Genomic DNA, 16035 nt, shown 5'->3' with positions numbered 1-16035 from the left:
TTTCCTGGCTCTAGTTTATGGGAGATTTCACTACAGTTCAGAACATTTAGTAGGACCTGCCTCGGCCTGGGGAGCTGAGTAATGTGAGGTGGGCAGCACTCTCGGAGAGTGGGGTTTATGTCCTGTCTGCTGGGAAAGCGGGGGTAGGGGGTAGGTGGCCACCAGTATCTATGTGCTTGGTTTATTTGTTCTAAAATAAAAGCTTCAGATCGAGAGAGGTTGTAGAAATTCAAGATGAGATTGTTTTCACATCTACGCAGACTGCCTTCGAGAGAAAGAAAAGGCAAAAGGATCTTTGGCCTTCGTGCTCCCCTTCACCTCCATAGGCAGGGAACAGAGCTGGCTTTGTCTGAAGGCTGAACTCAGAATTACTGATGGGGCTGCTTAAGTGGAGGCCCTGAGAGAAGAATCTGTTCCTTATGAAGTGGGGGCATCGGGAAGCCCCTCAGAAGCCCACATGGGCTCGTGGTGCCTGGGGAGCAGGCTGAGAAAGCCCCTCCTCCAGTGCTCCTGGCACTGCCTGGTTCAGTCCACATTTGACCCTGTCTTCCTCAAGGCAGCATCCCGGTATTTGCCTCGGGCCCTTTGCAAGTTAAGTTGAAGCTAGGGCCTGTGGGGGTGCCCTGCCATCTTTCAATTTCTTCAAGGGTATATTTCCTTTCCTTTCTCCATTCAAACAGGTCTTGTGCTTGCTGGTTTTTCTTGTGGGTCTAATCTTAATGCAGGTCTGAAGGTGGAGCTGGCCATTAGTTGAAATCTTTCTCTTGCTTCTCAGTAGATCCTGGACGAGGACCCCCGTCTCCCCCATCCTGCAAGAGGGGCTGAACCAGACTGTCTTTCACCATTGGCTTTCTGCCCTAACCACCTGCTTGGGCTGCCTAGGAATCACTGTCCCAGACCTGGTGATTCTGAGATTGCCCAGGAACTGACTCCCAACAGTCCATTTTTAACAAGCCCTGGAGATGATTCTAGTGTGTGTCAGAGTTGCAGAGCCCATGTAGCTGTCTGCTGCATTCCCTTTGGGTGTCCATTGGTAGACACTTTTGTGTTAACAGGAGGTGGAGGGAACACCTTGGTGGCTCTTATCAGAATACCTGTTAACGAGGAGGGAAAAACTGAAACTTGATTCTTTTCATTCCCAATGTCCAGCATATTCTAGGTGCTAGCCTTCCCCTCCTCCCCAACCTCCCTACCCCTGCCCACGCCCAACCCGCCCTGCCCAAAAAAACCCTCTTCTCTGCCCTACACAGCCTAGTGGAAGAAGACTCGTGTCTTCCTTGTATATTGGGCAGGCGCAGATTTTGGTTCCTAAGAAAACTCAACAGTTACTGCTAAGGCTGAGATTGGAATTGCCTGGAAGCAGGAGCCTCTGTTCTGCGTGGTTGATCCAGGGGTCTAAGCAGTAGATAACCTAGGAAGTTGACCTTTGATAACATGTCTACGTGAGAGTTAGTGAGCTTGGTCCCATTGGCATCAGTGACAGTCTGGGTTCTTGCTAAAGAGGTCACGGTGTCATGGCCCTTCAGGCCCTCAGGGGCCTTTTCTAGGTGCCCCAGAGAGCTGGGGAGTCATCTCGACAGACTCCTGCTTTCTTCTTGCCTCCTGTGAGAACTTTGATCCCAGAATGCAGTTTTCAGAGGTGGGTGGTGGTTTTTGGTTCTGGAGTTTTTCTTCCCCTCTCTGACTCTGTTTCCTCTCAATGACATAGTGACCAGCCCCCTCCCTCCTCCAAGGCCATGGCTGAACTTCTACCCCCCACCTTGGGTGGTCCTTGGAGGGAGGGAGCCAGGGGTGGACCAGCTGATTTCCACTTAACATCGCAAAAGGGCCTTTTTAGGCAAGACAGTGTGTGCAATTCCAACCTGTCATCGCTGTTAAATTCTAATAAAGATAAAAGTATTTCATTTCAGAAAGGGGAAGGCCTCTGTTTTTCAGACCCATAAGCTCAGCGCAGGTCAGATTTCCACCTGCCTCTCATTGGACAGACTTATCAGATAGCACTACCCTAATTGTGTATTCTCTTTCTCTAACCCTCCCTTGTCTCTCCCCCCCCCCCCCCTTCCCCCCATCCCCCCATTTTTGGATGTTTGGAAACTGCAGGACTCTGTTTGGAAACAAGATCAAGTCCGTAGCTAAGAGAGCGTTCTCGGGGCTGGAAGGCTTGGAGCACCTGTGAGTATCTTGCCAGACCTCTCTTGACCCCAGGCCTGCCAAACGCTGGGCCAGGGATGTCTGCTAGCAATTTAATCACATCTCTGTAAACTGAGAAAACAGGCAATATGGAAACGCCAGCTGCTTCCTTCTCATTATAAGTGAGTTTCAACTTTGGCCTCTATTTTGCCTGTGCCAGGGACAGTTACAGAACATAGGGCCAGTCAGTGAGTGTCCAATTAATGCCATTGGTGTTTGGAGAAATCTACTCCTTTTCCTGCCCTGCCTCACCCTTGCATCGGCTCCTCCACAGGCCCTGGTCTCCTTCCCATTTCGGCGAGGGCATTTTGTCCTGACTCAAGCCTGTACTTCCACCAGAACAGCCTAATGATGCTGAGTACTTAACTGGGCTTTGCTGGGCGATTTTCTCCTATGTGGTTGTTCTGAGGCAGATGACTCCAGTACTTGATTCTTAGTTGATTTTGTCCTTGAGTCAAGTTTGACTTCTGTTAGGAAAGGTTTGTCTGTTGACATGTTGAGCAGGCCTTAACCTTGCTTTGATGCCACCCTTAAGGCTGGCTTAGTTCCAGAGTTATTCCATATGCTAATGTCAACACATGTGAAATGATAACCACTTACAGTGGAAGCATGGAAGGACACAGGGGTCTGGCTAGTACCCATGGCTCATTTGCAAAACCACGGCTATCCTGAAAAATCCCTGAGCCTCTTAGCTCAAACACGGAGCTGACTTGAAGGGTGCCCAGAGTTCTTTGCATAAGTGAAGAGTATTCTTTTGCAGGAACCTTGGAGAGAATGCTATTAGATCTGTCCAGTTTGATGCCTTTGTGAAGATGAAGAATCTCAAAGAGCTGTAAGTACCTGGGACTCCAGGGCCCTGATTAACATGAGTAGAGGATTTCAGAGTAAGAAATGCCTTAACTGGATTGTGCCTCATCTTATGTAATAATTGTGATCATTTATCACTCTGTGTAAGTTAAATTGTCTTTTAAAAATATTCCCTGTGGAGGCTTATTCTGGATCAGGGGTAAGCACACTTTTTCTTGAAGGACCGACCACATTGTAAATGTTTTCAACTTTGTGAGCTATAGAGTCTCTGTCTTGAGAACTCTTGTTGTAGCAGGAAGCAGCCATGGATAATACATAAACGGTCGGGTGAGCTGTGTGCCAGTAAGTTTGTTTGCAGAGTGAGCTGCAGGCTGTGGTTTACTCCTGCTGTTCTGAATGATATGCAGTGAATGCTCCAGAACACAGCTACAGTCATCCCTTCAGTTGTGTAAGCAACAAGTTTTCACATTTGAAGTTGGCATAAAATGAAGAGCCTATGTTGAGAGGGACTTGAACTTTAAAGAGCTTGGTAGGCTGTGAGCAGGGCTGACATATCTATGGCATGGTCACACATGACTGTGGGACAGGGAGGTGGTGCTCAGCCCACATCTCTTTTGAAGGCCCCCTTCAAGTTCATGGTGGTAGTGCTGCCAGTGTAGACTGTCACCGTAAGCTCTTGGGTGACAAAGGTTAGAAGAGCTTACTTGTGTCCTTGTCTGTGGAAGAGGAACTAGTCTAGGTATTCAGGTGGTGATACCCAAGTTTCCTTTCTTTTTCCTATACATAAGTCCAATCCTGCAGCCATAAGTCCTAGCCATAATATTAGTTCCCTTCAGGTTTGCTGGCAGAATGGCAAGGCCAAGAGTGGGCACTTTTGCACCCTGACTTTTTTCCTGATGCCACTCCTGGTGGACCTTAGATTATGGGGGGTAGGAGTAGGAATGGGGAAATAGGGAGGTGTAGTCCCTGTAGTTGGAAACCAAAGCAAAAGCAGGTCCTTGGTGACACTCCTCTAGGTGGAACCTTTTATTTGCTATGAGATTCCAGTCTGTTGAGTAGATGCCCTTTTGTAGAAGGGTCATGAGGAGTTCCTACAAGGATGGCTACATGGGTAGATAGGTGATAAAGCACATATAGCAAAGCATTTATTGTAAAATCTAAGTGGTGAGGACATGCGTGTTTATGTTGCATTTCTTTCAATGTTTTTGTTTTTGAAACTTTTCAAATATAATGTTGTAAGTTGAAAAGATCTAATGAAATGGGAAGAGGGTATTTTGAGAAAAAAAGAGAGAAGAACGTGTAGATAAGATTTTCCCTTTGGCCTCCTAAAAATTTCAGTTTCTAGTTGGGATTAACTGGACCCTTCCAGGTGCTTGGACTCCCCCAATCCCTCACACATCTGCGCGGTTCTGGAGACTCCACCTTGGCCCTCTATCTGTTTTTCCCATCAGCCACTGCACATACCCAGCTGTGGCTGGCCCCGGGCCCAGCCTTCTGATGGGAGAAACAGTTAATTCTACTTGGTCATTTTCTTCCCCCATCTAATCAAGACAGGTTGTACTGTGTGCTTAGTCACCCTCTGGGTAAATTTCCACATGTGATGATTAGAAACACACTTTGAGCTAGAATCATGACAGTGCACGATGGAAGCCAGCAGAGTGTTGGGATGGCTGGCAGTGGCAGCCGAGGAAGTTGGCATGGCTGTGCTTTTAGTTGGTGAGGGAAGAGTCCTGGTGGTCTGCACAGCCTAGGGGTTGCTGGCCATGCCCTTGTCTAGTCTCTCAACTCAGCCTTTGTCTTTAAAGCGATGTGTGTGTGTGTGGATAGGAGGTCAGGGGTCAGTGTCTGGCTCCCTTTCCTCTCCGTCTATCCTGTTGGTCCTAACCTGTTATTTAGGAAAGCTTTCTCTCAACCCTGAGTGCCCAGTGGTTTCTGAGGTCTGGATGTCTGTTCGAGGTGGCTGTCATTGTGGAGAAAAAAGGAAGTCCTTGGGACCCAGACCAACAAACAGACTCACTGTGTGGTGTGAGGCTTGACCCTTCCACACAACAATTCTGATCAAGGACAAATGGCAAGTCCCTTTTCCCCAGTGTGCTCCTGTGGCTCAGATATGTCCCTGTCCCTCACCTAAGTGCCTAAAGTCTCACAGTGAAGTCCCAGTATCTTCCTCTAGACTTCCGTGTTCAGTAATACCCAGGCTTTCCTGTTGACTATGCAAAAAGGGACCGTCGCACCAAATGGCCCATTGATGGGGAGCTGTGGGAGCTCCTGACAGAGGAGAGGTTTTTTATTTTTCGCTCTTCACCAAGGCGATGAGTTTTCCAGTCCAGGCTGCAGCCTTTCTCTCCACACACAGGCCCATGCTGGGAAGCTCCTCAGCTGCTGAGCAGGACTCAGCCACATCCTCATGGCTCACTGTGACAGCCCCTCTGTTCCTACAGTAACTCTGTGACAGAACAGTCCCCCGAATGTCTCTAAGCAGAGTTACTTGCCCACCAAATACAAGGTATAAAATCTAATGCTGATTTTAAGGTCTAATATGGGCAAGCATCTCACTCATAATGGCTTTGAGAGCAATTATTTCAGTCTTTAAAAAAGTACTTCCTAGAACAAGTCTAATACATTAAGAGGCTGACTAATCTGGGAACGATGAACAGGAGGGAAGAGTAGATTAATTTAGTCAGCCTTGGGTTCTTGGGCTTCCATTTCATTTTCCCATGCTGTGTACTAGGGCAACAGTTTTGCTGCTCATTAGAATGCCCCAGTGAAATGGAGGAATACATAAAAACTGTCCATTTGGTTGCTTTGTTTGACGTCTGAGGAAACTGGTGGGTGGAGGAGGCTATTGCCATAATATTGGCCCACATGACATTTTGGAATTTCTAGGCACACGTCCTGGAGACAGTTGATGACAGGGAAGCCCATGTGTCTCCTTTCTTGGTCTTCATCCTTGCTGCGGGCTGGACCCCGTTCTGCAGTGCGTGGCCTTCAGGTCTTCCAGGAACAGGGTGCGAGGCTCTTTGGTTGGCTTATCTTCCAGTGACTCCTCAGGAAAGAATGTCCACTGAGGTGGCAACTCAATTTCTGTTTAAAAAGCTGATCCTCTGTTGCTGAGAAATGAAAAAGAAAATATTCTCTGTTTTGGTTGGAGCTTCACTAAACCAAAGTTGTGCATTCTCGTGCTCCCTGGACAGTGGCAGTTAACTAACAAACGCTATGTATATGGAGCAGAGCCGACTGCTGCCGGCCTCCCGATAGGGCTGGTGTAGAGATAAATACACAAACAGGACTGAAGCCGTCGGCCAAGCTTACACTTGGAAGAAAACATGCATCTTTGCCAAATAAAAGATAACAGTCATATAGAAATAGAGCCCTTCTCAGAACTTATTTCAGAATTTAGATCAAAGTCTCCCACTGAAGTTGGAAACTCCCAGCAGTTTATGAGGAGAGTGCCACCCCTTCCCATTGGATGGTCAGAGGCCAAGAGAGGTGAGCTGGCCTCCCTGGGGTCCAGTGAGAACAGTGTCTGCCCTAGAACATGTGCGAACACCATCTTGGTGTTATTCTGGGTGGTCCTTAGGCCAGCGTATCAGTGTCACCTGGGCACTTGTTAGAAGTGCAAAGTCTTGGGTCTGGCCCAGACCCACTGAGTGAGCCAGAAGCTACATTTTATCAGAATTGCCAGGTAGATTCTATGTGATTGAAGAGGAACTGGGAGAAGAATGATTTCCCTTTCCTGTTTGTGGGTGTGAATGGCAGAAGCTGATCAGAGGTGATGGACTGTTGTGTTTTCTGAGAGAGTATTCCTTTTTTCAGTCATACCTCAAACGTCCCTTGTGTTTTTCTTGCAGCCGTATCAGCAGTGATAGCTTCCTGTGTGACTGCCAGCTGAAGTGGCTGCCCCCATGGTTACTGGGCAGGATGCTGCAGGCCTTTGTGACAGCCACCTGTGCCCACCCAGAATCACTAAAGGGCCAGAGCATTTTCTCTGTTCCGCCAGAGAGTTTCGTGTGTGGTAAGATTGTCTTTGTGATTGTTTTCCATGACGGGCAAGGAGCCAGGAGGAGGTCTTCATTATGGGAGTGATTCCTGTGATCAGAGTTAAACCCTAACCCGTGGTTACCAATCAGCTGCTGGATGCAATTTATTTTCCACAGAAACCACACATGGTATTTACTGCATAGTCACCTCGTTATGTGGTCCTTGGTGTCCACATATTTAATCAGAGGGGAGCAGGGATTGGTTCAACTACAACAAATCAGAATAATCAGTTACGGGAAGATAGTTTGTGTTGTTTCAAGAGGGCTCTGGAGCCTGGGCTTAGCTGTGAATTTGTTCAGTGTGTGAGGCTGGGGTATTAATGGGTTTCTTTCCAACCCCAAGAATGAAAGGTTAAATGCAGGAAGAACTAGTCTCAGGAGAACAGCTGCTGTAGTAAAAATAATTCCTTAATGTTGACTTGCCCTCTTGCTGTTTCTCAGACTACTGAAATCTGTACTTGTAGCTTGAAATTCTTTTTTCTTCTGGTTGTTGGAATGTAGCTCTTGCCATCTTTTGCCCAAGGGTGGTTGGGGTCCAGTGCACGAGCTCAGATAGGAATAATGCAGCCTCGTGGTCAGTAAGGTGTATGGTCAAAGAATGATGAATTTGACTTGTTCCTGGTTTGTGCTCTGAGCAGGAGCAAGGGTGGGATTCCCGGGCCTGCCTGGGACTGCTAGACATGAGTGAGTCCTGCTGCTTCCATCTGTCCTCCTGGTCTGCCCCGAGCTCTGTGGTACCTGCTCTGATGATCCTACCCAGGAGTGCCTCTAGGGATATAGGGGTCCCTATGCTCCTACTTCTTGGGTAGAGCCATAGATAGTGTGCCTGCCAAAGTCCTCCACACATCCATGAATGTGCAAGTCCTGCTGTGTCTAGCTCAGTTGGTGTCACCCGGAACAGCAGCTGGGGGACTTATGAGTTGGCTCTTCTCTCCCCAGATGATTTACCAAAGCCACAGATTATCACCCAGCCAGAGACAACCATGGCTGTGGTGGGCAAGGACATCCGGTTCACATGCTCAGCAGCCAGCAGCAGCAGCTCCCCTATGACCTTTGCCTGGAAGAAGGACAATGAGGTCCTGGTCAACGCCGACATGGAGAACTTCGCCCACGTCCGGGCACAGGATGGGGAGGTGATGGAGTACACCACCATCCTGCACCTCCGCCGTGTCACTTTCGGGCACGAGGGCCGCTACCAGTGTGTCATCACCAACCACTTTGGCTCCACCTACTCGCACAAGGCCAGGCTCACTGTGAATGGTAAGGAGGCGCCGTCTTGTTACCCTGGTGCTGGGCTCCTACACGTGGGACCGTTTCGGCAGTTACCTGTATGGGGATGACTGAGCTGGCGGTCACACACAGTCATTGGGACAGTCCTATTTCACACTATTGCCTGGTTGGCTCTGGAGCAAGTTTTGAAAATTAAAGAGTTATTTTCAGTATAATCTTTGTTTGGAGGGTCTTTTTATGCAGTTATTATGTTAACTGAAATTGTGAGCCCAAGCCTTGCATTTAGCAGTGGGCGCAGCCAGGCACACCTCCCAGAAGCTGTGGGGTGCAAGGCTGGTGTGCATACTGGCCTGAGAGTAAATGGTCCTGTGGATGTTTGACGAGCAATTTTCACTCTGCAAAGAGCTTTGGAGCCTGGTGAGGTGGCTTTCTTCAAGACTGCTGTTTGTTGTAGTGCGTATAGGGCAGAAGGAGAGAGGTAAATAGCTTTAGCAGTTAACCACCCCACCCCTATAACCGAATGAGATTTTCCTGATTATTAAACCTCTAATTAAAAAGTGTTAGAATTAATGTGTTCTTAAGCCCTTACAGACCACAGGAAAACATGTTCTTTACCACACTTTGGCTGATTCTCTTGGCTTTTCTGAGGGAGTCCTCATTATTTTTCAAAAACTTGGTGAACTGTTAGACTTCCCACCAAAGTAATCTTGACTAGAACATGTGGCTTGAGGCTTCCTAGTGTGTCACGGAATATTTGGGGTAAGAATGTGGGATGAGTGCTTTCAGCTCGCCATGTGCACAGCAACGTGGCCCAACACTTCCTCTCCAGACAGGTTTCTTCAGGAGGGAGTGTTCTCCCACTGCTTTCTCCAGGGTGCGGGCATGTCCACCTCCCTCTGTGATTGCGTTTTGCTGAAGCAGATGTTTGTGTATCCCAGGTTCTCCTCTGTGACTTAGGGTGGGTGAGCACCAGGACCTGGCATTTATGGCGTGTCTTGGTACCGGCCATGATTGCCTTGTGAGAGACAGTAGGGGAAATGTTTCATTGAAAGCCTTGGTTTAAGAGGGGGTCGCCAGATTCGGGGCTACAGAGACATGGATGGAAGTGCGTCACCGTGGCTGCAAGCAGCTAGGTGGCCTTGGAGACCTATTGCTCCTCATTCAGAGATGAGAGCAGTGGCTGTAGGCAGACCTTGGCATGCAGAGTGGTGAGCTGACACCAGGCACGATGGGAGGGCTGTTTGCCAGAGGGTTATCCTGGCCTTTGCATCCTGTAACCCAACCTGATTGTGTTTTACAGTGTTGCCGTCATTCACCAAAATGCCCCACGACATCGCTATCCGGACTGGCACCATGGCCCGCCTCGAATGTGCTGCCACTGGCCACCCTAACCCCCAGATAGCCTGGCAGAAGGATGGAGGCACAGATTTCCCTGCTGCTCGTGAGCGACGCATGCATGTCATGCCCGACGATGACGTGTTTTTCATCACTGATGTGAAAATAGATGACATGGGGGTTTATAGCTGTACCGCCCAGAACTCTGCCGGCTCCATTTCAGCAAACGCCACCCTGACTGTCTTAGGTTCGCCTCTTGCTACATGGGGTGTTTACATGTGTTCGCACGCGCGCGCGCACGCACGCGCACGTGTGTGTGTGTGTGTGTGTGTGTGTGTGTGTGTGTGTGTGTGAGAGAGAGAGACAGAGGTTTTCTTAAATATCACGGATACCTAGAGGCAAGGTTCTGAAACCGTCTGCAGAGCCTTGAGGTTTGGAAATGTGGTGAGCTGTTTCTGAAAACATTTTAGGCTACTGCTTGAGATTTTTTTTTTTTGAACAAGTGATTTCATCTCTTTATAAAACAGGGCTTAGGTATAAACACTGTGGATGAGAACGGCCTCTGAGTGGGGCAGGATAGGCATAGAGACACAGGCCTGTCATGGGACAGTTGGGGAACAGAATACATCAGTTCATTCTCCTTGTAGAAGCCACTCCCAGCATGGGAATGATTTAGTCAGTGTGTTAGGGCTTCTGAAAAGCTTGCCACTCCAGTAAAAGATCTCATATGGCATTTCACTCGTGCGTTGGATTGTCCTTCATCCAGAAGCCACTGAATCACCCAGAATAACCATAGGATCTCCTCTGCCTTGCAGAAACCCCATCCCTGGCGGTGCCCTTGGAAGATCGTGTGGTGTCCGTGGGAGACACAGTGGCTCTCCAGTGCAAGGCAGCCGGGAGCCCTCCGCCCCGGATCACCTGGCTCAAGGGGGACCGCCCTCTGAGCCTCACTGAACGGCATCACTTCACCCCTGGCAACCAGCTGCTGGTTGTGCAGAACGTGGTGGCTGAGGACGCAGGCCAGTATACGTGCGAGATGTCCAATGCTCTGGGCACGGAGCGGGCTCACAGCCAGCTGAGTATCCTGCCCAGCCCCGGATGCCGGAGGGACGGCACCACCGCAGGTATCTTCACCATCGCTGTGGTGTGCAGCATCGTCCTGACATCCTTGGTCTGGGTGTGCATCATCTACCAGACCAGGAAGAAGAGTGAAGAGTACAGCGTCACCAACACAGGTGAGCCCCTGCTAGCCCAGTCCATTTTCAGGGAGGAGGAGAGCAGTGACATTTGGGAGGGAGGCCAGATCCCGAGGTCCTTCTAAGGATTTCAGTGTATTTAAAACTCTAGAACCTTTGGGAATAGGGAGCCATTCGGGACAGCGGAGGCTGGGCAGGATACTCAGCTGGCTGTCATTGACACTGCTTTAACTTCCAGGAATTTAACATGAAATGGGAATACTTTGCAACATAAGTACATAATGAACTCTGCAATTTTCTGTCTCTTTGGTAATTCAGAGACATCCTGGGCACATGCTTTGTTGCCACGTAGGGGATTGTTGCTGCAGCGATCTCAGTATTGCGTTTCTGTAGCTCGGCCCTTTCCCATCACTACTTGTTCTTTCTTGTGTACTCAGGCGTCTGATTGCCATGCACTTTACACCTGGGTGTAAAGCAAGGCTCAGCATACCCTGGAGGGCCTCTTGGGTGCAAGACACCGCAGGATCTCTGCGCAGTCTCGACAGCAGCCACTGGGGGATCCTGTTTGTGTCTGTATCCTTGTCACCACAAAGGACTGGGATACCTGGTGGGTGACTGTCCTGTCTCCCTTGCAGATGAAACCGTCGTGCCTCCAGATGTTCCGAGCTACCTCTCTTCTCAGGGGACCCTTTCTGACCGACAGGACACTGTGCTCAGGACTGAGGGTGGCCATCAGGCAAATGGGCACATAGAGAGCAATGGTAAGGCCTCCAAATCTGATGTGACTGTTCTCATGAGCTGGAGGTGGCCTCCAGCCCACTTCCAGGGCAGGTGCATGGCATTACATTGAGCATGTTGACATGGAAGGCTTGTGACGGAAGCCAGTTGGGTTTTTGGACTTCCCTGTGTAGGTTCTACAAAGTTTTAAAACCTCATCCCCCAGGAAGTCTCTATGTTGGGCTTAGTGTCTCTTACTAACAGTCTCAGCTCCTCTCATATTCAGACACTCTCACAAGGGTGAGTGATTTCAGTGGGAGAGACAGAGCACATGCTCAGGGCAAGTTGCTCCTTATAAAGGATCTCATTCACAGGGCTGAGTGCTGAAAGGCCTGCCCGCTGGGAAAAGGGGCCTGTGAACCACCATGCTAGAGAACATTTTAGAAATGGCTCTCCTAGCAGCTTTGTCCATTCTTTCCATCAGGCTTTCTGTGAAGTGCTAGGCCCAGTGTTTCCAACAGTGTGGGACTCTGTTGCAGGTGTTTGTCCGAGAGATGCAGGCCTCTCTCCAGAGGCAGATGCTCACGCTGTTACCTGCAGGCAGCCCAAGCCCTGTGTTGGGTACAGTAAGGAGCCATGGAAAGTGATGGAGAAAGCCAATGTCACACCTGGTCCACGGAAGATGGGTATGAGATGCGTTCGTCAGGAAATACTTTGTTCTTGAAATCCAAATCTGGGTTGACTTTGTTAATGAAGCAGGGAGACGCATTATTGTATAAGCCTACCTCAGAAGTTGGTATTCAGTGGAAGCTGTGTGGCACCTGGCTCTGAGTTCGAGCAGGATGTCTCTAAAATAAACTGATGGTGTGGTGAATCTGGACGTGATTTATAAGCAACTTAAAAGGACCTTTTCACCAGGGCCGTGGAGATTACATTTCTAACTGTCCAGAAGACTCCTGGCACTGTGTGGTTTCTTCAAATGGGATTCCTTTCTGTGCCCAAAGTTGTCTGACAAAGAATTGAATCTGAAGTGTTTAAACACAAAAGACCGAATTCTTAATGGCGTGGTGTTTGCCCAGTCCTTTTTCTGTGAACATGCTGGGGGCGCGGGGGTGGTAGAGCTGATCGTAAGTGGGGCCCTGGAGGAGGGCAGCAGCCTCTGTGTGGGGGTGGAGGCCTCAGCCGGTGGTTCTCATCATCTCTGGCTGTGTCTTGCAGAGCACAATGGCCCAGTTGTATGCAGTGACTGCAACACTGATATGGACAGTCACTCCAAGGAACAAGCCTTCTGTCCTCAGTCTATATCCAGAGACAGTACCCAGCCAGATACACCAAGAAGCCAGGAGCCCATTGACAGTGACCAAGAACATTCTTCACATCCAAACGGTGGGACTTCGGACGGGTCCCACACCGACGGCAGGGAGTCCCTCTACCCCAGTAACCACGATAGAATGCTGACATCCTTGAAGAAAAAGCCAGGGGCACCTCCAGATGGGAAAGGTAAATGTTTACTTTCTTCCCAGGAGTCGCCAGCAGCTGGGGCGGGCATGGAAACAACCAGGCTAGAGGGTCTGACATACCCTCTCCTCTCTTGTTAGGGGTCTCTTCGTGGACGTTAGCAAGGTTATGTGAGCCAGACTCCGTAGACCTCCAGCCTTCTTCTACATTAACTCCTAGCAGTTCTGAGCTCACACGAGGCCCCTCGGGCTTTCCTGACATCCCCAGCGAAGGCCAGCACTTGCTTCTTTCCAATGGACACCTCCCAAGAGCATGTGACTCCTGTCCTGAGTCCACACCACTGACAGGACAGCTCCCTGGGAAACGGACTGGGATGCTGCTGTTTGCACCGCAGATCTAGGCGTTGTCTACCTCAGCTCTTGTGTCAATCTTTATGGGAAGGAGAGGTAGGAGAGGCTGTGAGGAAGCTTGGTTCAAGCATCACTGATCTGTACAGTTTTAACTTCCATGTGGAGTGTCAGTAGTTTAAAGGACTTGCAGCTGATGTCACAGAATGCAGGCGGCTATTGTGTACAAAAGGCAGAAAAGTATTTGATACCATTGTACATAAGAGTTTTCAGAGATTTCATATATATTATATATCTTTTACAGAGGATATTTTAATCTTTAGTGCATGGTTAAAAAAAACCATACAATTTTGACAATATTATTTTTCATATCAGGTTGCAGTTTAATTTTGGAAGGGGGGGATAGTTCTGGTGCCTTAATGTGTGGATGGAATTTGTAGAGGCTAAAAACCACATTTGCTCTGAGGAGCTTTAGTGGGTGGGAAGGATGGAAAGTCCTATCTCAGTCACACATCATAGGACAGGTCCCTGGGATGCTTTACAGGCAGACTTGGTTTGCATTGGAAGTAACTTCATGTCAGTATTTCTCATGTGTGGTGACTCTTTCTCGTAGGTTTGAGTTCGTGCTTTAACAAGCATGAGTGGCGGGTTGTTAATCCGCCACAAGCAGTTGGTCTGAACAATTAAGCCTTTCTTTCTATGAGAAAAGTAAATGTGGTCTTGTCAGTATCGTGAGATTGTCATTTGAGGCTTTCTATTGAGATAGAGGTTGCTGCTGTTGGTACCTGTGGATTTTTCAGTGATGTTTTAGTTCTGCCAATATAATTAATATTATATTGTTCTTAGGGGAGAAAAGGGATCAAGTTCTTCCTTTCCAGGGCTAGCTTATCTCGACTGAGGATCGGGAGCAAGCCTGTCCATGTCCTTCCCTTGCACACACGGACCCGGGCTTGGACTTGCAAGCTTTATCCCTAAACCTGGGTTCTGGGTATATTTGCACTTTTGAGACCTGTAGCTAACCATCTTGTGAGTGCCAAGGTATAGTTCAGGAAAAATTACATTGAAACTAACGAGGTCCTTTAGCCAAAAGGCTGAAGGTATATTGAAAAAGTAATTGCTTTGTTAAATTTTACTGTCAAATGTCATCACTGTTCCAAAAGGTAAGCACATTTAAACTTTGTTCTCAACAGTGAACTGATTAATGTTACTTCCACAGCATATGTGAATTTGCTGCTTCTGAGAGGCAATGTGAAAGAGGAAGTATTACTTTCGTGTACAAAGTTATTTATTTATAGAAATTTTGGTACAATGTACATTGGAAAACATGTAAAATATTGAAGTGTCTAACAAATGGCATTGAAGTGTCTTTAATAAAGTTTCATCTATAAATGTTAAGTGTGTGGCTTGGGTCATTCTTCTATGTACATTAACCAGCATTGCTTCACTCCCTTTAATTCCAGAGATGCCCTGACAAATGCAGTCACTGTGCCTTTAATTACCTTTATCCCTGCACCGCCCCACCCCGCCCCCGGAAAAAAAAGGAAAGAAAGAAAGAAGAAAAATTTAGGCAGAGCAGAATGGTGTACTGTGGCTCCGGGGAAGACACAACAGCACTAGATTCCTGAGATGCTGAATTTTTCCAACACCTGGGGCTTATTAGTCAAGCTTTAGAATGGTGGCCTTCCCGTTTCATCCCTTCTCCTTCCGGTGCTGAGCATGAAACTCCAGGAAAAGCTTACTGATTAGGAAAAAAGAAATAACAGTCTGCAAAGCCTGCCTGGCCCATCCTTTGGTCTGAAATGGAACACAGTGGAGTGCGGCCCAGCTGCCACTGAGGCCCCAGCACACCCTCCCTGCCCCCAAACCCATGGGGCCTGCCTGGTCACTGACCTGTAGCTGCTTCCTTTCACACTCCACATGGGCCGCTGGACACTTCTCTGTCGAATGAAATTGTGGTTCTTACAGGTTAAATCTGAGGGTCATAAGAGCAGCCTGGTGACCCAGCAAGACAGCTCATATGCACCTGTAGTTCCTTCTTTTTAAACAAAGCTGTAAGCCTACACAGTAGTAATTAACCCAGGGGAGAAATGCACTCACATGTACAACCGTTTCCCTATCTCCTCCCAGCCCAGCCATTCTTTTAAAATTACAGCCATCTCTGCCTTCTTCAAGTGTGCTATCATGGGGCAGGAAACCAAAGGTCAGATACAATCAAATGAAAGCTCTGAGAGGCCTGGACTCAGCATCATCAAACTTATTTTATTAAGGGGCTCAGAGAAAATCATTCAAAGTACCGCTGTGGACACCATTTTCTCTCTTCCTGGCAAATAAGCTGATGGCATTATTCCAGCCAGCCTGTAGCACAGAAGACGCATTCTCTGCAGCGATGGAGTTCAGCATTGTATTTCATGGTTTAGATGGCCAAACAGCTGCTCGCTGGACTGAATCAGCTCACAGCATGACCGCTTCATGAAAGAAGGGGGTGTAGGGCCATGGGATTCACAGACTCTCTTTGCCAAGTTTCATCAGCAGGCTGCGAGTTTGGTCATAAGCACCAAGAAAGATGAAACCTCCCAGACTGATGGCTGACATTCGAGGGAAGACACCTGCAAATAATCTAAGGGCAAAAAAACAAAGGAGAGATTTTTAAAAATTGTGTGTGTGCAAAAAAGGTTAAATTCCAACACCCACAGCTTGCTCAACTCAACACTCCAT

At 48.3% G+C, this 16035-nt stretch overlaps 2 protein-coding genes across 8 annotated transcripts in view; one reads left to right on the top strand and one right to left on the bottom strand.

The window, feature by feature from the left end:
• LRIG1 (leucine rich repeats and immunoglobulin like domains 1) overlaps window positions 1-14692 on the top strand; it is a 110257-nt gene extending 95565 nt beyond the window's left edge. For both annotated transcript variants that reach the window (XM_054594994.1, XM_054594995.1), the window contains exons 10-19: window positions 2101-2172; window positions 2951-3022; window positions 6849-7012; window positions 7977-8297; window positions 9568-9849; window positions 10418-10837; window positions 11434-11559; window positions 12055-12201; window positions 12734-13015; window positions 13114-14692. In XM_054594994.1, coding sequence (XP_054450969.1) covers window positions 2101-2172; window positions 2951-3022; window positions 6849-7012; window positions 7977-8297; window positions 9568-9849; window positions 10418-10837; window positions 11434-11559; window positions 12055-12201; window positions 12734-13015; window positions 13114-13373 — 2146 coding nt within the window. In that variant the 3' untranslated portion in view covers window positions 13374-14692. The remainder of the gene's footprint in view (window positions 1-2100; window positions 2173-2950; window positions 3023-6848; window positions 7013-7976; window positions 8298-9567; window positions 9850-10417; window positions 10838-11433; window positions 11560-12054; window positions 12202-12733; window positions 13016-13113) is intronic.
• An 879-nt stretch (window positions 14693-15571) lies between these two features.
• The window catches only part of SLC25A26 (solute carrier family 25 member 26), a 159194-nt gene continuing 158730 nt past the window's right edge, over window positions 15572-16035 (bottom strand). For all 6 annotated transcript variants that reach the window (XM_054595087.1, XM_054595089.1, XM_054595088.1 and 3 more), the window contains one exon: window positions 15572-15937. In XM_054595087.1, the coding sequence (XP_054451062.1) occupies window positions 15846-15937 (92 nt within the window). In that variant the 3' untranslated portion in view covers window positions 15572-15845. The remainder of the gene's footprint in view (window positions 15938-16035) is intronic.

This window comes from Pteronotus mesoamericanus, unplaced genomic scaffold (assembly GCF_021234165.1).
Source record: "Pteronotus mesoamericanus isolate MK-2021 breed Mesoamerican mustached bat unplaced genomic scaffold, CSHL_Meso_final scaffold_54, whole genome shotgun sequence".
Lineage (NCBI taxonomy): Eukaryota > Metazoa > Chordata > Mammalia > Chiroptera > Mormoopidae > Pteronotus > Pteronotus mesoamericanus.
Note: the sequence above shows the minus strand (reverse complement) of the source record. Positions and strands in the feature narration are given on the sequence as shown.